A 20,680-nucleotide genomic window follows, 5' to 3' on the forward strand; every position below is an offset into this window, starting at 1 on the left:
GGGATCATTTAAATGTGAAGGAGAGGGACTCCTGGTTGTCCAGTGGTAAGAATCTACCTGCCAACGCAAGGGACACGGGTTCGATCTCTGGTCCAGGAAGGTTCCACGTGCTGTAAGGCAGCGAAGCCAGCACACCGCAACAAGAGAAGCCACTGCAGTAAGAGACATGCGCACCACGATGGAGAGCAGCCCCTCAGTACAACTAGAGAAGTCCCACAGGCAGCGGTGACAACCTAGCGCAACCAAAAATGACAAAAGTAAGTTTGAAGGAAAGATAAAGAGTTTTAGGGATAAGCCAAAGAGTTCAGCATCACCATTTTGGATTTCTGACTTCCAGAGCTAAAAGATAATAAATTTGTATTTTAAGCCACTTTGTGGTATTTGTTACGCAGCAGTTAAAAACTAATAAGCTTAATTCAGAGGTTCTTTTCCCCCTTTGGGTTTTCAGCAGCTGCATGAGACATGAATTCTATCAAATGTGTTGAGAACAAAAGTCAGATATTTAGCAGGGTTGGAGTAACTGAAATAGCTGAGGCTCTGGCCCACACAGACAAATTTTCCTAGTGCTTGGAAATAGAAGCTTCAGTTACAAAGCTAAAATATAAATTTTGTCAGTCTTGATTCTTTGGAAAGCATACACCCATACACGTATGTCCAGGGGGAAAGCAGGACCTGAAGCTAATTATATTTGGAAACTTGGGCCTCCCCTGCCTTTTCCACTGTGGGGCCCCCAACTATATAGTCTGGCAGTCAGGGGTGTCCAGTCTTTATACAAGGGATTCAGTTTAAACTCCCAGTACTGCACGGACCCGAGATCCCATCTCCCATCAATAGTGTGTGATGAAGCCCAACTCCCTGTCCAGTAACCACCTCCAGGATGAGAGGTGTCAGGCCACCCCCTGGTTCCTCTGTTTCCATCTTTGTTTCTGGCTCCTGCTGATTTCTCTTCTTGCAAATTCAGCCATAAACTTAATCTTTTTCCTTCTTGGCTTGCCTGCGTCCTTGTAATATTTTATCCAGGATTTGGGTGTGTTTATGCTAGAAACTGCTCTGTATTAGCAAAATATGCCATACTGCTGGAACCAGAAGTGTTTTCCTATTTATAAAAAGGGTGCATTTTCCTAAAATACATGCACTGTCCCAACGGTGAGTTAAAATCTATAGGAACAGAAAGGTGTGGGCTGCTCACTAGCAATAGTTTTCTTTCTGCTTCTGTTCAACATTTCAAAAAATCCGAGGTCCATCCACTCTTGATTACAGAGTTTCAACCCTAAATATTCACTGGAAGGACTGATGCTGAAGCTCCATTATTTTGGCCATCTGATGCGAAGGGCCAACATTGAAAAAGACACTAATGCTGGGAAAGATTGAGGACAAGAGGGAGAAGAGGGCAACAGAGGATGAGATGGTTGGATGGCATCACCAACTCAACAGACATGAGTTTGAGCAAACTCCAGAAGGTAGTGAAGGACAGGGCAACATGGCATGCTGCAGTCCATGGGGTCACAAAGAGTCACAGATGACTTAGCAACTGAACAACAGTCCACTCTTGAGTAGGGAGTTAACTTGAAAATACTGAAGGCTATTAAAACTTGTAGAAAATGGGGTTGTCACTTGAGGGAAGAACAGGACTTCATTTTTGAGGGCAGACTGGACCAGCAGAGCAAGCTATGGTTACATTAGAGGTAGGACCTTCCCCAAATACATCTACTTGGAGGAACTCTCCATCCCTGAATGTGTTCAAGGAAGCAAGACCACCAAAATGCTAAGGAGCAGAAAATACATCGTCAACTCGGACCTGCATTCTTTGTTTATTCCTACATCCCACTGGCCCAGATTCCATTAGTCTAAGATTCATTCCTTATTGAGAAGCTAAGTGTTTGTGTGGCCCAATCACTTTCTTTTAAACTTCTGAATACCTAAAATAAACCTTTTGGAATCTAGAACAAGCACAGTCTGGGTAAAGATGAAAGAGTGGATGGGGGTGTATGTTGGAGTGTATAAAGAGACTTCTATTGTTATGGCAACCAGCATCCTCAACTGATGCAACCCTGTTCCCAATAATACGAGTTTTAATTAAAATTTGACACTGCAGTGAGGAAGAACACATGTAATGCGTTGGTGTAGCAACCGGAATAAAGTCTGCATAAATTTAAACCTGAGGATCACAACAATTTGTGGGATTTGCCTACAATTAATTAGGAACCCTTTTCTCCTCTGCACTGGAGGTTGAACCTAGTGGCGTGACCTTAGGCCAGATGGACCTCAATATCCTGTTCTGTAAAGTAAGAGATTAAGTCACTGTGAGGGATTGGACACAATTCCAGACTGTACCAGGATCCTTGTTTTCCTCTGCATGCAGTCCATCAGTCAACACAGTTATTGAGCACCCACTGAGTGTCCAGCTCTGTACTAGGTACTAGGGATACACCTAGATTATCGTGTTTCCTTCCCTTTTAGAGCTTGCAGTCTCAACCTCTCAATTACACAAATGTACATGAAGTCATAGCTGCCATATGTTTGAGGTGTTTTGTACTACAAGAACCAATTACGGAGATTTGATTCGTTAGATGAGCTAAGGAAACTGAAGCACAGAGAAGCAACAATTTGCGCAAGACAACACCATCACAGAACCCATTCAAAAAACAACAAAAACCCTTTGCGGTGAAGTAGGTGATAGTCTTGACAAACAGAAGAATGGAGGCCCAGGAAATTAACTGAGTCACACCACCAGCCAACAGCAATGGGTCAGGTCATCCAAACTCAGGCGCCGCTGATGCTTTTCTTTAGGCTATGAGGGTCAGGAAGGGAACCGCATCTCACAGTGGGCTCCTTTCTTCTGGTAGCACGGCCCTCCTTTCACCCTCCCTGAGATGGTTTTCCGATGTTCCCTGGCTCGCCTATCTCAGGTGAGGAGCAGGCGCCGAGGAAAGGCGTTGGAGAGCGAAGCGACCCAGCCGGGGTGCGCGCAGGGAGCGCAACCTCGCTTTTTATCACTGACCACTCAGTTCAGGGCCCACCAGGCTCTCCCTGCTCCGTGGTCCCCATTGCGTGCTGTAAGGTAAGGAGTTGGGGACCGGGAGAATCTCGACCCGCCTCGCCCGCGCAGCAGTCCAGCCCCGGGGCTAAAGGACACTAGGCCCACGCAGCCGTGGCCTGGTCAGAGGGCCCCCGGCCCGCGCTCCCCAAACCGGCTCTGCGCACGGTTTGCGCCCCGCGTCCTGCGGGAAGGCGGGCCCGCCCCCCTGTGCGCGCAGGCGCGCGCCGCGCGGGGCTCGGACCGCAGCTCGGCGCTGGGCGGCCGCACGCGGGCCTTGCAGGTAGGGACCCGGGGGTACGAGGCTCCGCGGCGCCCGGCCCCGCCCCGCACGGCAGTGCTGGGGCTTGGGGCCCCCGGGCATTGCTCCTCCCGAGCGTGAGGCGGGGTGTACGGGTCCAGGAGGAGGCTCGGGGAGCTGGCGTGCAAGGGGACCTGGGCGGTCGCGGGGCTCGAGGGCGAGGCGAGCGCGTCCACTGTGCTGCCGCTGGAGGCGATCCAGAGGGTGGAGAGGGAGGCGGCTTGGTTTTTAGAGAAATGCAATCAATTAAGAGTTGTTCATTAATAAAGAGAGGGCGTGGAGGGCGGGGGTTTGGTTTTCTTAGGAAATGGGTCATTTGGCAAACTTTCTCTTTCCTACCATTAATTTCCAATTTTTATAACGGAAAATTGAATTATTATTATTATTATTTTGCCATAAAGGGAAAGAATAAAAAAGAATTCCGCCATTTTGGCGTTTTAAAAAGTAACCGTTCTGCGGGGCTGGCGGATCGGTGAGCGCCCCGCCCGCCGCCGTCTACACCAGTCCCGGGCGGACTCGGAAGGTGGCGGCGGTCCCAACCCTGGAGTCCGCATCCCTCCCTCCCGCGTTCCAGCCGCGGCTGCAGGGGGGGCGGGGCCGAGGCCCCGAGTTTGAGGCGCTCAATGTTGCTGGGGCTCTGAGTGTGTCAGGGGTTATCTGTCCGGGCCGATAGCGCCCCACCTTCCACACCTAGAGTGAGAGTATTGAGCGTCTGTTGTATACGAAGCCTTGATGGGCAAGAGGTAGGGAAATCTTGGCAGACAGACCAAGAGAAAATAAACACGGACACATTCACTCAGTAAGTATTTATTGAGCACCTGCTATGTGTCAGACACCAATTTGGGTTGGGGATCCAACAACTGCTTTAGGCCGGGTTCTCTGGAAACAAGACTCTGAGGTTTGAGTGTAGATGTATTAGGGTGCCCTTGGTGTTATCCACCTGTAGGAGAGGGAAGACAGCAGGGCAGTTGGGCGGAGGACGTTGAACTGCTGATGTAGTCTTAACAGAGGCCTCCGCCAGTCCCAAAGGAAGTTCGGAGGGGAGATGGCTCTGCTGAAATGCCCCGGATGGAGGCAGGGGGGCGAGGCCTTTATACCTCGTCCAGGAGAGGGCACTTGGGCGAGGCAGCTCCCCTGGCTGAGGGCAATTCGGAGAGGAGATGACAGCTGAGGGCTGCCAGTGACAACCTTCACTGTATCCCCTCCTCTTCTAGCCTCTGAGAGACACAGAGGAGGAAATAGTACTCTAGCGCCTAGGGCAAGAATGTCTAAGCCATTTATGGGTTTCAGAAATTTGTGTTTCTTCTGTTACTGACCACTCTTTACTCCCACCTCTTTTTCTTTCTTTTTAAAAATATTTATTTTTTCGGTTGCACCAGGTTTTAGTTACGGCACGCAGGGTCTTTAGCTGGGGCTGGTGAACTCTTTAGTTGCAGCTGTGCGGGATCTAGTTCCCTGACCAGGGCTCAAACCCCGGCCTCCTGCATTGGGAGCATGGAGTCTTAGCCAGTGGGCCACCAGGGAAGTCCCCCCATCTCTCATTCATTCACTCACTGACTATTTGTGACTGCAGTCTCTGGATCAGGCTCTTTAATGCTTTGTTCTGTCTTGTGGAAGAGAGACAAGTCAATGCATAGATAGACTGTGATGAAGTAGAGCATAGCAGAGAGAGCTGTGTGTTAACTTTGTTTGGGGGGGACATGGATTCTGAGCCTTTCAGAAAAGAGGTATCACTCAAGCTGGATCTTGAAGGATCATCAAGAATTTTCCAGACATAGGGATGTGAAAAGGGACCAAGCAGAAGAATCAGCACGTGCAGAGGCCACAAAAGTGGTGCTCTGAAGGTGTGACCAGACTGCAGCGGGGGAGTGGATGGATTCCTGGTATCTGGCTCAGGCCTGGGAGCCATGTCAGATTGGTGGTGCTGCTTTGTGACCTAGTGGGACAAAGCTTATGAAAATGCTGTGTGAGCTGCAAATTTGGGGGTTGGCAGTGGTAGAGGATGGAGAAGGCAATGGCACCCCACTCCAGTACTCTTGCCTGGAAAATCCCATGGACGGAGGAGCCTGGTAGGCTGCAGTCCATCAGGTCGCTACGAGTTGGACATGACTGAGCAACTTCACTTTCACACATTGGAGAAGGAAATGGCAACCCACTCCAGTGTTCTTGCCTTGAGAATCCCAGGGACGGGGGAGCCTGGTGGGCTGCCGTCTATGGGGTCGCACAGAGTCGGACACGACTGAAGCGACTTAGCAGCAGCAGTGGTAGAGGAGAAGTGCATTCAAATCCCAGAGAAAGTAGTTCCCAGGTCTCAGGAAAAGCTAACGGTCTAGCTGGGGGAAAACACAGTTGGTGCTGCTAGCCAGGAACCCAGAGCCACATGCAGTGGGTCTCAAACATCACAGGTGCCCTGGAGCCTCTCCCCTCCTGCGTTGTCAAGGACTTGTCTTCTAGAATTATTCTTTTTCCCCTGCTCTGTCAGTTTCTCCCTCTATAGGCTTATTTCCGTCAGTTATAAAGAGGCTGCATAGCATCTTCTATTTAAAAAAGCAAAATGGGGGACTTCCTGGGTAGTCCAGTGGGTAAGACTCCGAGCTCCCAATGCAGGGGACCTGGGTTCGATTCCTGGTCAGGGAACTAGATCCCACATGCTGCAACTAAGACTGAAGATCCCGCATGCCACAACTTAGACCTGGCACAGTCAAATAAATTAATTAAAATTTTTAAAAAATAGTCTTAAAAAAGCAAGATGGAGACTTCCCTGGTGATCCCAATGCAGGGGACCTGGGTTCCATCTCTGGTCAGGGAACTAGATCCCACATGCTGCAACTAAGATTGAAGATCCTGCATGCCACAACTTAGACCTGGCACAGTCAAATAAATTAATTAATTAAAATTTTAAAAAATAGTCTTAAAAAAGAAAAATGGAGACTTCCCTGGTCCCAATGCAGGGGACCTGGGTTCCATCTCTGGTCAGGGAACTAGATCCCACATGCTGCAACTAAATAAATAAATATTAAAAAGCAAAAGAGGGCTTCCCTGGTGGCTCAGTGGTAAAGAATCTGCCTGCCAATGCAGAAGACAAGGGTTTGATCCCTGGTCTGGAAAGATCCCACATGCTGCAGGGCAACTAAACCTGTGTACCACAACTACTGAGCCTGTGCTCTGGAGCCCCAAAGCCACAACTACTGAAGCTCCCAGAACTAGAGTCTGCGCTCTGCTGAGAGAAGAGAAGGGAAGAGGCAGCGCAGACCCCCAACACTGCAGTGAGAAGCCCGGACACCGCGCCTAGAGTAGCTCCCACTCACCATAACTAGAGAAAAGTCCGCAGCAACAAAGCCCAAGCCCAGCAATAAATAAGTAAATAAAACTTTAAAATAAATACATAAATAAAAAGCAAAACCAACATCCCTTCCTTGAGAACTCATCACTCTCCAAATATTATCCCCATCAATATTCTTTGTATCACAACTCCTGGAAAGAGCTGTTAGTCTCCACTTCCTTTTCTCCCATCCCCCGACAAGGACCAGTTCTTGCTGTCAGTTTCCCCACTAGTATGCAGACTCTATAACAGAGGCCTTTGTGTCTTCTGTTCACTACAAATTGCATAGAAAATTGCCTGATATATATTAGATGCTCAATAAATACTGAACTAATTGATGATTTCTCTCTGGAACCCACTCTGATCAGGTTTTTATGTCCACAGCTCCTCTGAAATGGTGCTTGTCAAGATTTCTCATGATCGCCTTATTGCTAAAATGGTCAGCTCTCTGCCCTCATCTGACTTGATCTGCTAGTGGTATTAACACCGTTGAGCAGCCCCACTTTCTAGAAACTTTCCTCCAGAAGCTCAGATGCTTCTGGATATTCTTTCATCTCATTGCAGGCTCTTTCTCAGTCTCTGGCTAGATCTTCCTCTTCCCAACCTATTTTGATGAGCTCCAAGGCTCCCACCATTTTCTTTATACTCAGTTTTATGATTTTTCCCTGCCATCTGTACAGGATGGTTTTTAAATTTACATCTCCAGCCTCCACTTTATCCCTTACTTCTAGAATGTAGGCTCCATAAGAGGACTTTCTCTTGTTTGAGACTATTCCCACAGCACAAAAGGAGGATGCTGACTCCCATTTGGTCCACCACTGTCTGCTGGGAAAAGGACAGAAACCTGAACAGAAGGGAAGTTCTCTCAACCACCCTCCCTTAATAGACCTTGAGACAGAATGGAATTCTTTCAGGAGTAACCACATTCACTCCTAATGACTGCCAATGTTTTGAATAAAAAGATGGTTTAAAAGGACTTAAAATGGTACAACTATGTCAGCTGTGCAAAGCAAAATAATTTTAATTTGGAGAATGCTATTTTATAATTTTTTTAAAGGGGAAGTAGTAGGGAGAACAAACCATGTGTGTGTGTGTGTGTGTGTGTGCACATGCACATGCATGCATGCATACACACTCAATGGTGTCCAACTCTTTGGGACCCCACAGACTGCAGCCCACCAGGCTCCTCTGTCCATGGGATTTCCCAGGCAAAATACTGGAGTGGGTTGCCATTTCCTCCTCCAGGGGATCTTCCTGACCCAGGAATTGAACCCACGTCTCCTGCCTGTTTCTCCTGCATTGGCAAGCAGGTGCTTCACCGCTTGAGCCACTTGAGAAAGGGGAACAAACCTTGGGTTTTTGTTTGTTTGTTTGTGCCACGCTAAGCAGCTTGTGGATCTTAGTTCCCTGACCAGAGATTGAACCTGGGCCCATGGCAGTGAAAGCACTGAGTTCTAACTGCTGGACCACTACAGAAGTCCCCAAACTTTGGTTTGAATGTTGCTTTAATTAATCAGGTTATATCTCTAAGCCTTTGTCTACTTGAATATTCACTCTATATATACTATATGGGGTGTCCTGTGTATTTTATTTTCGGGAGGAAAAGCTGGAAGATATATCAGTGACAAGAACGGATGGAGGGAGGAGTGGAGAGTGGGAAAGACAGCAACCATTACAAGCTGATTTTCCCATTTTTACTGGAGCTGCCAAGCTCCTCAAAATTTCTGTTCAGGGGGAATGAGTTGGTTTTTGATGAAGGCCTGCTAGTATCAAGACTTTACATATTTTTTCCACTTAATCTTCATCAGAGCCCTTTAAGATAAATACCATTATCCCCTTCATTTTACACATGAGGAAACTGAGGCTCAACGACAGGAAGCTACTTACTCAGAATCACAGGCATTTAAGGGGGGATCTGAGATTCAAACTGACTTAAGTCTAACTTAAGCATGCATCTATGTTCTTTCCTTTAACACATATGCCAGAAGCCATTGTCAAGCCCTACTGACATCTTAAAGCAACCAAATATCACTTACTCATACACTGCTTTTTTTTTTTTTTTTTTTTTGGCTATGCCTCACGGCATGCAGAATCTTAGTTCCACAACCAGGGATCTAACACCGGTCCCCAGCAGTGGAAGCACAGGGAATTCTCTATACTGTTTTTTATTAACAAGTTCAAATTAGTGAAATCCAACACAGCACATGCTGCATGCCAGCATATTTAAGGAGTTAAGTAAATGATAGATATTAAGTATATTTGTTATGTCACTAGGTCTTTTTTCCCATATGTGTACATGTTCGACCCTTTATTTTTAAAGGGTCTGCCTTTGTTTTATTAAAGCAAAATCTTGCACTGCCTGCATTCTCATACATTACCTCTTTGCTCTTCAGATGATGGGGCTTTTATGTTTTTTGTTTTGTTTTTGTATGTGTGTGTTTGTTTGGCTGGGTTTTTTTTTTTTTTTTTTCTTTTTTTTTTGCATGTGGGATCTTAGTTCTCCCAACCAAGGATCAAATCTGTGCCCCCTGCAGTGGAAACTTGGAGTCCTAACCACTGGGCCACCAGAGAAGTCCCCTCAACATATGTTTGAGTGCCCACTCTTTGCTTGGGGTTGGAGGGAGTGGTGGGCAGGAGGCATAAAAGAACACCATCAGGAAAGATCATCTCCCAGGAAAATGACCTGTATGACTGAAGGAGAATCTGGTACTTGAGGGTTCTGAATCCCCAGAGGGAGAAGGGAGTGATTCTACTGGGGATGGAGGAGGAGGTTGAGAAAGAGGGGAGTTTGGACTTGGCCTGGGCTGTGCCATGAGATAGCTGACCAGGTAGAACCTTGGCCCGAGACACTTCCCGAGACTCCCTAGAGAGTGCACAGCAGTTTACAAAGCATCTTCACACATGCCCATCTTACAGGGACTGGGGGGAGGAGCAGGGTCTGGCCAGAGCTCTCACCTGGGTGACCAGGATAGAGCCAGGAGTCAAACTTTATGCTGGGCTCCTAAAACACCTTACTCCCCTCATGGCTGAGGCTTTTCTCTGAGGGTGGGCAGCTCCTCCTCATGGAGGCCCCCTACCTCCCTGATCCCCTTGGGGGCTTTGTTCCATTTGTAGGCCTACGAGGATGGAGGGGCATGCTGAAATGGAGATGCTGAGGACACTGAAGGGACCTTCCACAGGGGAGGTCAGCGTGCACCTGGTGGCCAGAGATAGCCCAGGCTCCGGCTCTCACCTGCCTGCTTCTGCCTTTATCATTCCAGGTGGGCCAAGCCAGGGGTCTGGGGGAACAGGAGCATCCACATCCATGCCCAAGCAGATGTGGGTCCTGGGGAGGAAACGATACTTTTCACCTGCCTCCACACTTGCATGGCAGGGTTGGGGCAGGGTCGTCAGGTTCATCTGTGTCGTGTCTGTCCGTGTATCTGTTCGCAGCCAGCTCGGCCGCCCTGGGTCTGACCAGCAGTGCCCTGGGTGTGTCCTGCTTTCCGCGGGAGCCGATCCACATGGGCACCCCGGAGCGAGCGGCCGGCAGCGTACCTGTCACAGCCACGGTTCTCCCGCAGTTGAGCACGGGGCCGGCGGCCAGCCCCAGCGCCAGTACAGTGCGGCTCCTGGAGTGGACCGAAGCCGCGGCCCCGCCTTCGGGGAGCGGCCTGCGGGTCAGTAGCTGTGGGGATTGGCGGGGTCCCGCGAGCCGCCGCTGTGGGGCGGGGCCTGCAGGCCCGGAGGCGGGGCCAGAGGCGGAAGGTGGGGAAGCTGGCAGAGAGGGAGGGTTCTGGGGGCGGGGCTTAAGGTGAGGGACTCTGGGGGCGGGGTTTGAAGTGCTGCGCTCCCAAGACGAGACAGTTGGGAGGTTCTAGGGCCTGTCTTACGGTGAATGAGCCTTGGAGGCGTGGCTTGCAGTGAGGCGGCGGGAGAGGGGACCATGCTGACTGGGTGTGGGTCAAGGGGAGTTGTGCCCCTCTGACCCTCCCGCGCTACAGTTCCGGATAAGTGAGTACGCGCCGCCGAACATGGTGGGAGCAGAGCAACCCCCAAGCCCAGAGCTGCGGCGGGAAGGCGTGGCCGAGTACGAAGATGGCGAGGCCCCGGCGGGGGGTGGCAGCGCGGACCCCCAACAGCCGGGTAGGAGCCTCAGGCCCGCAGCTGGGCCCCTGCGGAAGCTGGGAGAGCCCCGAACTCGCAGGGGAGCCGAAGCCAGAGGCGTGGCCCGAGGGGGCGTGGCCCGGGTCCCGGCGGGTGTGTCCGGGTCGGCGGGTTGGCCTTGGGGCGGAGAAGGCTCTGGCGAGGGAGGCAGGGCTGTCCAGTGGGGAAAGTGGGGAACGGGACCGAGGTGGAGGCCCCGAGTGGGCTCCGAGATGGGCGGAGCCTGAGTGTGGATGTGTTGGGTGGGCGATCTGAGGTGCCTTTGGTCTCCCCCAGCGGGCCTCCCCCAGGACCCTCCAGAAGGTCCGCCTCAAGACCCACCAGAGGATGATGGCACCTGCCCGTGCCAGGCTTGTGGGCCTCAGCAAGGCGCTGGTCCAGATCCTAGTTCCTGCAATGATGGCTGCCCTCAGCGCTTCCAGGAGCGGTAAGCCGGAAGGAATTAAGCCCTACTTCTCTGCCTTCTCCCGCTCCAAAGCCCCTTTGGGGCTTCTCCGGCCCCGAGGCCCTTGCTTCTGTTCTGAGCTTTGAAGGGAGGTGGATGGTGCAGGGTGGGTGGTTCCTTCCCTCAGGCTGCCCGTCCCTCAGGTCAGTCATAGTGGAGAACTCCTCAGGCCAGAACAACTGCACCAGCGCTTCTGAGCTCCTCAAACCCGTGAAGAAGAGGAAACGCAGGGAATATCAGAGCCCATCCGAGGAGGAGTCTGAGCCAGAGGCCATGGTAGGAGGCGGACAGCTGGGAGGGCCGGGGAGGCTGGAGGCTATACCTCAGTTCTCACCAGCCCCTCCATTAATCCAGATGGTGGGGCTGGGCCACAGAAGACACATAGTAACTCACTCATCATACTTTGGGGTCCTATCTGGAGTCAGATCCTGGACTTGGTTCCAGGGAAATAAATAAACCCCTTTCCTGTTTTTCTAGAGCCCCCACCTCAGTCTAGTGGCGGGGCTGTCACGTTGACATGAACCAGCACCCAAGCAGGTGTGCAGGCAAATGGACAGATTCCTCACTGGGGCCCCAGCTCTGAGCTAGAGGCCACGGAGCACAGGGCAGGTATTCATGTCCTCAGTTTCCCCACCTGGGAACGAGGAGAACTGTAATCAGGCTGTGTAAACTAGGGGGTATGAGACTGTGCCCATGTGGTAAAGGGTTGTCTACCAGAGCTGTGTTCCTGCTGGTAGCCTAGAAGAATATCCACCCGTTGGGAGAAGAACACCGTGTGACCAGAGAGCTAGGCCTGGATCAGGAATAGAGATAGGGGCTTCATGCCAACTCACGAAGACAGGAAGCTGGGATCTGTTGCCTTCTACAGGAGAAGCAAGAAGAAGGAAAGGATCCAGAGGGACAAGCTACCAGTAACACCCCAGAAAGTGAGGAATGGAACAGCAGCCAGCCTGGTATGATAGCCTGTGTATATATATTCATGAGCCGTGTGTGTACGCCTTAGGAGGTGTGAAGCTGGGAGTGCAGGTTACCATTGTGATGGTGTATTGTATATATATAGATGACCATAAGTTAATATGTATGTGTGCGTGTGTGATAGAACGTGTGTGTTTTTGGTTTGTGCCATGGTATATGTATCTTCTTGAGGCTTATATCATGTGTTTGTTTATCCTCTATTAGCCAGTGACTTAGCAGCAACAGCAGCAGCATCCAGTTGTGAGTAGGCCTCATAATATCCAAAGACTTGAGCAGACTTTAATGGCACCACATGGTATTGCTTCCCTGTGGTGGTGTGAGCAAGTCCATACTGGTCATTGGTCTGACCTTGCTATTTGGGCCTCCATTCTAATCCTTTGGTTCTAAGAAAAATGGAACAAAGATCATTAATAGTCAGCTGTGGCCCTCAGACCTTCTGCATTACCATCTCCACTTTCCATGACAGCAGCCAATTGGAGCCAAGTAGAGTTTATCAAACTCACCCAGAGACTGTAGCAATGTCTCTCTGCCTCCCTCAAAACTGAATCTCTTCTACTAGTCATTATATCCCTGGTCTTTAGCCCAGAGGCTGGTGTGGAGTACACTCTCAATAAATGTTTGTTCAGTGGATGAATAAATGAGTTGTATGTCGGTGCTTCTTCTTGGACCACGGGTTAGTTGCATGAGTCACTGTCTTTCCTGTTCCTTAGAGAGCCAGAGAGTGAGGTCAGTTTTAGGACATCTTTCTCCCTTGATGAACTCATTGCCAGGCAGAGGAGCCTGATCTGTGTCCAGGGCTTCAAACTCTCTAGTACCTATTCTATATTCTGCCTATCTTAGCCAAATCATATTTTCATGGCTCTCTTTCTCACCCAAGGCTGTCACATCAGAAGTCAAAGTCTTAGCGCTCATTAGTTTTTGTCCTCTTTTAATTAATTAATTAATTAATTGGCTGTACGAAGTCTTTGTTGTGGCACGAAGGATCTTTGATCTTCATTGTGGCATGTGAGCTCTTTAGTCGAGGCATGCAAATTCTTAGTTAAGGCATGTGGGGGTCTAGTTCCCTCCCCAGGGATCAAACCCAGGCCCCCTGCTTTGGGAGAATGGAGTCTTAGCCACTGGACCACCAGGAAAGTTCTGGTTTATGTCCTCTTAAGTCTTAAATAGAGGCTGCTGCTGCTGCTAAGTCACTTCAGTTGTGTCCGACTCTGTGTGACCCCATAGACAGCAGCCCATCAGGCTCCCCCGTCCCTGGGATTCTCCAGGCAAGAACACGGGTGGGTTGCCATTTCCTTCTCCAATGCATGAAAGTGAAAAGTGAAAGTGAAGTCGCTCAGTTGTGTCCGACTCTTAGCAACCCCATGGACCGCAGCCCACCAGGCTCCTCCGTCCATGGGATTTTCCAGGCAAGAGTACTGGAGTGGGGTGCCATTGCCTTCTCCTTAAATAGAGGCAGGAGTTAATATATCTAACTATATTGTATATATCTAACTATAGATATATAGATATATTGGTTCCACTGCTCTGTCTTTCATAAGAAAGTACATTCTTAAACAAGCATTTTTTCTGCTGGGTCCTGTTGACCAGGTTGAAGTTATCTTTTGATTTGTACATTTCACCATCTCGACTGTGAACATTAATGTGTGGCATTAGTTTCTGGTTATTTTCTCCTTTCTGCCTTTTTTCAAGGGAAGAAACCTTGTCAGTAGACAGAAGTTTGCTCTTATGACTAAAATCTTTTCCCATTCATTTTGGGGATCTTTTGACAGAAGAATCTGGGAGTAAGAGTGGGCATGGCAGGGCTGCTCATGTGTCCTATGTGTGGAGAGAATCTGTGTCTAACGTATCCATTTTTTCCTACAGTTAATGCTTTATATGTGTTTTTGTAAGAAATAGCTTTCTAATAGCTTTATTGAGTTTTAATTCACAAAACATGCAATCTACTCATTTGAGGTATACAATTCAGTGGGTTTTGGTCTATTCATGGAATTGTATAAACATCACCACAATCAATTTTAGAACATTTTCATCTCTCTAAAAAGAAACCCTATACCCATTAACTGACATTCCCCCCAAACCACGAATTCCCTTCCAGCCTTAGTCAACCACCAATCTACTTTCTGTATATATGGATTTGCCTATTTTAGACATTTCATATAAATGAGATCATATAGCATGTGGTCCTTTGTGACTGGCTTCTTGCACTTAGCACAGTGTTTTCATAGTTTATCCATGTTGTACCATGTATCAGTATTTCATCCATTTTTATTGCTGAATAATATTCCATCATAGGAAATATCACACTTTATCAACTGATGGGTATGTGTGTTCTTTCCACTTTGAGGCTGTTATGAATAACACTGATATGAACATCTGCGCACAAATTTCGTCTGGCCATAAGTGTTCATTTCTCTTGGGTATGTACATAGGAGTGGAATTGCTGGTTGCTGTGGTAACCATATGTTTAGCCTCTTAAGGAACTGCTAGAATGTTTTCCAAAGTGGCCAAACCACCATATATTCCCACCAGTAGCGTATGAAAGTTCCAATTTATCCACATTCTCACCAAGGCTTGTTATAATTTGTCTTTTTTATTTTTAAAGAGGATTTATTTAGCTGTCCTGACTTTTAATTGCAGCATATGGGATCTAGTTCCCTGTCCAGGGATCAAACCCAGGTGCCCTGCATTAGGGGCACAGAGTCTTAGCCACTGGACCACCAGAGAAGTCCCTCTGTCTTTTGTATTATAACCATCCTAGTGGGTGTGAAGTCATAGCTCTTTGAGGGGGTCAGTTGGCTTTCTTTGATTGCTGCGAGCAGGGGCTACTCTTCTTTGCAGTGCCTGGGCTTCTCATTGCGGTGTTTTCTTGTTTTACAGCACAGGCTCTGGGCACTAAGACTTCAGTAATTGCAGCTTTCTAGCTCTAGAGAGTATAGGCTTCAGTAGTTGTGGCCTGCAGGCTTAGTTGCTCTGGGACGTGTAGAATCTCCCCAGACCAGGAATCTAACCTGTGTCCCCTGCATTGGCGGGTGGGCTCTTAACCACTACGCCACCAGGGAAACCCTCTGGGTTGTCTCTTTTGTTCTTCTTCCTTGCATGTTTTCCTCTCTTTTTTTTCTCTTTTTCCTCTTCCTTCTCAGTGAGCTTAGGTGGTGCTGTGATTCAGTCCTCTGGCTCGGGACTTGTCACACAGCTTTGGCCTTCTGTGGTTGAGACTTTTTAACCTCTGTTAGTGGGCCCGTAATCCAGAGTGCCTTTGCTGACAATGGTCTAGGAGTGGGGGCTGGGCAGGGTGGGCAGAATTTGGTGCAGCCTTACCTGAGACTGAGTCTCACCTGGGCCCTGCGTGTCCGGCACCCTTGTGGCTGAGTGGGATCAGAAGGCAGCATGTGATCACAGACAGATGTTTGTTTTGGGGGTTAAGGTAGGGTTGGGTTGGGGGAACTGAGGAAGATCGTATTTAAGAAGCAACCTAGGACTTTCCTGGTGGCTCTGTTGGTAAAGAATCTGCCTGCAATGCAGGAGACGTGGGTTCGATCCCCGGATCGGGAAGATCCCCAGGAGGAGGAACTGGCAACCCACTCCAGTATTCTTGCCTGGAGAATTCCAGTGACAGAGAAGCCTGGTGGGCTGCAGCCCATGGGGTTGCAAGAGTCAGGATAGGACTTAGCGAGTAAACCACCAACCACCACCTGAGGGGTCAGCCTGTCTGCCTCCTCCCCACAGCCTCAGAGGAAAAGAAACCAGGCTGGTCGTGGGAATCCTACCTTGAGGAGCAGAAGGCCATCGCTGCCCCCATCAGCCTCTTCCAGGACGTGAGTTGTATACTTCTGTGTTAGAAAGAGCTTGTCTCCCAGTCCAGGGACTCACCTTCAGACTCAGGCTTTCTGCTGCTTTCTCTGTCTGACATGCCTCAAAGGACTGGCAGGATGGAAGGGGGACAGACTGATTAGGGACCCAGAGTAGAGAAGGGCTCACTGTAAGGGGCTTCCTGGGTGGGAAGAAATAGGAGGTGGGACTCAGGCTTACCCATCACTGGGCCTTCAGACTTTTGAATTCTGTTGCCTTTTACTTAATTCTACACACTGACTTGGGTAAGATGGAGCCCTGAAGTCCACTTTTCAAGGGACCTGGAGGCTAGTCTGTCCTGCTTTGGATCCCTGCAGTAAAGTTCCCCAAATAAGTTACCTCTTTGGTAGTGCTGAGCAGGTGGGCCCCAAAGGTGGTTCCTTTGCCCCCAGCCGACTAGGCTAGGATAATGCCAGAGGGGAGCTGGATCCTCTCCTATCTGTGCGTTAACAGTACCAGACAGTCACTCATAACAAGAATGGCTTCAGACCGGGCATGAAGTTGGAAGGCATCGACCCTCAGCACCCGAGCATGTACTTCATCCTCACCGTGGCCGAGGTGAGCTGAGGCTGGCTCCCACATCCTGATGACTCCCCTCAGGATGGACTGAAGGAGTCAGCCAAGGGCATGGAAGGCCTGGATTCAGACAGCATCCAACCTAATAGGGGGTTGAGGCAGAATATGCAGAACACTAAAATACAAACAAAAAGCAGGAGAAGGGTTGAGATGGTGAGGTTACTGAGGAGCAGCACTCCCAGGGGCAGGGATGGTGGCATGAGTCCAACAAGGTCCTTATTCTCTTAGGAGCTCACAGTTGTGTGGGCATCAGCCAGATAAACAGTGATACCCCCCAGGGGTGATGACAGTTGTGTGCAGGGGGGCACTGAAGGGGCAGGAATGGCTTCAGGGGGAAGAGCCTCCATTGCTGAGTCTCGAGAGGTGAGTAGTGTGTCCCAGGCACAAGACGCAAAGTGAGAAAAAGGCACTGGGCCACGGAACAACACGTTCAAGGGCACCATGTTCAAGGAGCCACCATTGGCAGGCTGAGGTCTGAGCAGTGAGAGAAGGTAGTGGAAGGAAGGGTCCTTGGGGCCCTGAGCTTTGGTCAGTGCCTTTGGAATCTGTCCAGGGCTCAAAGGGGCCAGAGGGTGTCTGAGAATATCCTGTCTTGTGCCCAGAGCTCAGGCTCATTAGCACATGAGCTGTGCTCCTTGTAGGATGGGAGGGTGTATGGCAAAGTTAAGGATGCCAGGAAATCTGGGAGGCAGGAGGGGTGAAGGCAGGAACCTTGTAGCAACCCGACCCCTGAGACTACCAGGCTGGCCGAGGAGCAGTGCGGGAAGGGAAACAGGGTGTCTGCTGGCATTGGAGTCCCCATGCTTCTCCCTTACGGGATCAGGTGTGTGGCTCCCGCCTGCGTCTGCACTTCGATGGGTATTCCGAGTGCCATGACTTCTGGGTCAATGCCAATTCCCCTGACATTCATCCGGCTGGCTGGTTCGAGAAGACGGGGCACAAGCTGCAGCCCCCCAAAGGTAAAGCCTGGCTGGGCTGATCCCAGTGAGGCAGTGAGCCCCCAGACCTTCCCTCGCCCCTTCCCTGTGGTCCCCCACTTCCCTGTTCCCATTGCACAGCCAGCCTTTCTGTCTCATCCTGCTATGACTCGGCTTAGGGCTTCTGCTCTGCCCTTGCCCTTTGAGAGAAACCCACCCAGGCTGCGTCCTGCATTGGCAGGGGGGTCCCTGGGCAGGTTCCTGAGGCTTGTGGGGTCCTCGGGCCTGCCTGATTCTGCTGCTTCCATGTGGGGTGCCCTTGCCACAGCCCAGCCTCTGTCTGCACGGCGCTCTGTTCATCCCCCCCGAGGGGCCTAGGTTACAAGGAGGAGGAGTTCAGCTGGAGCCAGTACCTGCGCAGCACAAGAGCCCAGGCTGCCCCCAAGCACCTGTTTGTGAGCCAGAGCCACGTGAGTGCCCCCAGGACAGTCACTGCAGCCAGCCAGGGCATCTGAGTCAGCAGACGAGCACTCTCCTACGGGTGCTCTCAGCTCAGTTCTGGTCCTCATCGGATGGGAGGGGCTCCCTGGGCAGCTCCAGGGCCAGAGAGGAAAGCAGTTCCGGGTTTCCTCCAATCCCCCCCCACCCCCACTGCTGGAACCCCGCCCCCCCCCCCCACTGCTGAAATCCTCTCCTCCACACATCCCCTCTGAGCCTGGACACAGAGGTGTCCTTCTTTTTTGCTTGGGTTTCCCTGCAATTCTTGTTGTCAGGTCCAAATCTTTATTCTGGGAGCGGCTTTTTCTATCCATTTGAGCAACATTGAGGCTCTCCCATGTGGTCCCAACGCTCTCCTCTTGTCCTTCTCTCTGTTCGAGGCAACTGGCAACTTTATCCCACAGTTAAAGCATCTTCTAATCCCAAACCAGAGGCCTGAGGGATCTAGGGAACTCCCAGTAAACATGTTATTGTTGTCCCTAAATCGTGTCTGACTCTTTGCGACTGCATAGACTGTAGCCCACCAGGCTCCTCTGTTCATGGGATTTCCCAGGCAAGAATACTGGAGTGGGTTGCCATTTCTTTCTCCAGAGGACCGTCCTGATCCAGGGATCGAACCCGAGTCTCCTGTGTCTCCTGCGTCGGCAGGTGGATTCTTTTACCACTGAGCCACCAGGGAAGCCCAGTAAACATGTTACCATCTGGAAAGTCCCGGGTCCCCGTGGGCCAGGGACTGCCCCATATTGTATGGACAGGTACCACCCACCCCGGTCCTGCCCCAGAGACCATACTTACAGGTGACTGGTGGGCTTCTACCAGCTCTTGTGACAGGGGATGCAGATTTTAAGTCAAACTGTTCAAGTCCTGGCCCCACCATTGACCAGCTTTGTGGTCCTGGGCAAGTCACTTAACTTATAAAAATGGAGACGATGATACCCATCTCCCTAGGGTTGTTGTAAAGACTGAGGGAGGTGATGGCTTTTGGAGTTTCTGTCCACCACATGGCAGGTGCCTCCCTGCCGCCTCTCCCCACCCCCTGCCTCACATGTCAGCTCGTCTTTCCCCGCCACCCCGTGGTGGATCCAGCCCCCTCAGCTCAAGCTGGGCCAGGGTTGTCTGGGGAGGGGAGGCTTGTGCTCAGCCTGTCAGGCTCTTGGGTGAGTGAGTGGCCTCCTGTCAGTGACGCTTCCACAATGAGGCTTCCTCTGAGCATCCGTCGGAGGCCAGAAGTGCCTGAGGGCTCAGGGCTGGGGGTTCTGATTCTGCCCTGGAGAGACCCTCTTCCTCAGCCTCTTTCTCACACCCTCTCCCTGTGCCCACCCAGCAGAAACACAACCCCAGGGAAACTATTCCTCTTCCTTTGCCAGTGGGTCCTGGGCCAGCACAAGCCAGCCTGGGCCTGGCCATGGCAGCCCCTCTTCTTGCCCCCAGAGTCCCCCACCCCTGGGCTTCCAGGTGGGCATGAAGCTGGAGGCTGTGGACCGCATGAACCCGTCCCTCATCTGCGTGGCCAGCGTGACCGACGTGGTGGACGGCCGCTTCCTGGTTCACTTTGACAACTGGGATGACACTTACGACTACTGGTAGTGGGAGGGCCCAGACCTGGCCCCAGGGGGTGGGGGAAGGGGAAGGGGAGGGATGGTGGGCATGGGATGCACCAGGTAGCCCTGGCTCAGCCCTGATATTCATATTGCTCAGGGGACAATTGAGTGCCCTGTGGATCTGATCTACAGGGTCCCAGCCTTTTTGGCACCAGGGACCAGTTTCGTGGAAAACAATATTTTCAAGGACTGGAGGTGGGGGGTGGTTTTGGGATCATTCAAGCACATTACATTTATTGTGCACTTTATTTCTGTTATATTACATCAGCTCCACCTCAGATCAGCAGGCATTAGATCCCGGAGGTTGGGGACCCCAGTCTACATCAGTTAGTAATTATGATGACAATTAAATGTTTCATCTCAAAGTACCAAGGTTAAGATAAGCAGATCCCTGTGACCCATGATTTTCTCTGAGATATTAAGGTGGTGTTAGAATTTTTAGTTACTGTTGGAATTTTCTGACTCCCTCACCAGTCACCAGTCTGACTCTCCCTCAGAAGCGACATGAGGGTGGGCCCTATCGCCATGATGTCACAGGACAGCAGGCTCCGGGCCTCGAAGTCTCACCTTGAGACAGTGAAGAATTCTTGGGTTTCAGGTGTGATTCCAGCAGCCCCTACATCCACCCGGTGGGCTGGTGCCAGAAGCAAGGAAAGCCCCTCACCCCTCCGCAAGGTGACCCTGCAGCCTGAGCCACCCCCCCTCCCTGGTCCATTACCGGTACCTCATTAGCCGGGTCTCTAAGGGCAGGCCGAGTGCGCACGTGTAGCCTGGAGCCTTCGCTTCTTTGCCTGGGAGCTGACAACCCTTTGATCTTAGGAGAGTCCTGTTCAACCCTGACTCTGTTGAGGCTGAAGGGAAATTCCTGGTCCAGGGGTTAGGACTCTGCCCTTTCACTGCCAGGGTTCAGTTCCTGGTCAGGGAACTAAGATCTCACAGCCAAAAAAAAAACGAAAGTTAGATGAGCCCTCTCAGTAAGGGAACAGGAGTCCAGAGTGAAGAAAGCGTATCCT

The 20,680-nt window shown here is 50.7% G+C and overlaps 1 protein-coding gene across 3 annotated transcripts in view; it reads left to right on the forward strand.

Annotated features, from left to right (window-relative positions):
* Positions 1-3,213: 3,213 nt before the first annotated feature.
* L3MBTL1 (L3MBTL histone methyl-lysine binding protein 1) overlaps positions 3,214-20,680 on the forward strand; it is a 30,918-nt gene continuing 13,451 nt past the window's right edge. For 2 of the 3 annotated variants that reach the window (XM_070472654.1, XM_070472655.1), the window contains exons 1-13: positions 3,214-3,320; positions 9,775-9,920; positions 10,093-10,319; positions 10,644-10,785; positions 11,083-11,233; positions 11,395-11,527; positions 12,120-12,204; positions 15,953-16,041; positions 16,529-16,633; positions 17,475-17,610; positions 17,947-18,038; positions 19,498-19,649; positions 20,266-20,342. In XM_070472654.1, the coding sequence (XP_070328755.1) occupies positions 9,785-9,920; positions 10,093-10,319; positions 10,644-10,785; positions 11,083-11,233; positions 11,395-11,527; positions 12,120-12,204; positions 15,953-16,041; positions 16,529-16,633; positions 17,475-17,610; positions 17,947-18,038; positions 19,498-19,649; positions 20,266-20,342 (1,525 nt within the window). In that variant the 5' untranslated portion in view covers positions 3,214-3,320; positions 9,775-9,784. The remainder of the gene's footprint in view (positions 3,321-9,774; positions 9,921-10,092; positions 10,320-10,643; positions 10,786-11,082; positions 11,234-11,394; positions 11,528-12,119; positions 12,205-15,952; positions 16,042-16,528; positions 16,634-17,474; positions 17,611-17,946; positions 18,039-19,497; positions 19,650-20,265; positions 20,343-20,680) is intronic. The other variant, XM_070472656.1, reaches the window with a different exon arrangement.

Source organism: Odocoileus virginianus, chromosome 9 (genome assembly GCF_023699985.2).
Source record: "Odocoileus virginianus isolate 20LAN1187 ecotype Illinois chromosome 9, Ovbor_1.2, whole genome shotgun sequence".
In the NCBI taxonomy this organism is placed as follows: Eukaryota; Metazoa; Chordata; class Mammalia; order Artiodactyla; family Cervidae; genus Odocoileus; species Odocoileus virginianus.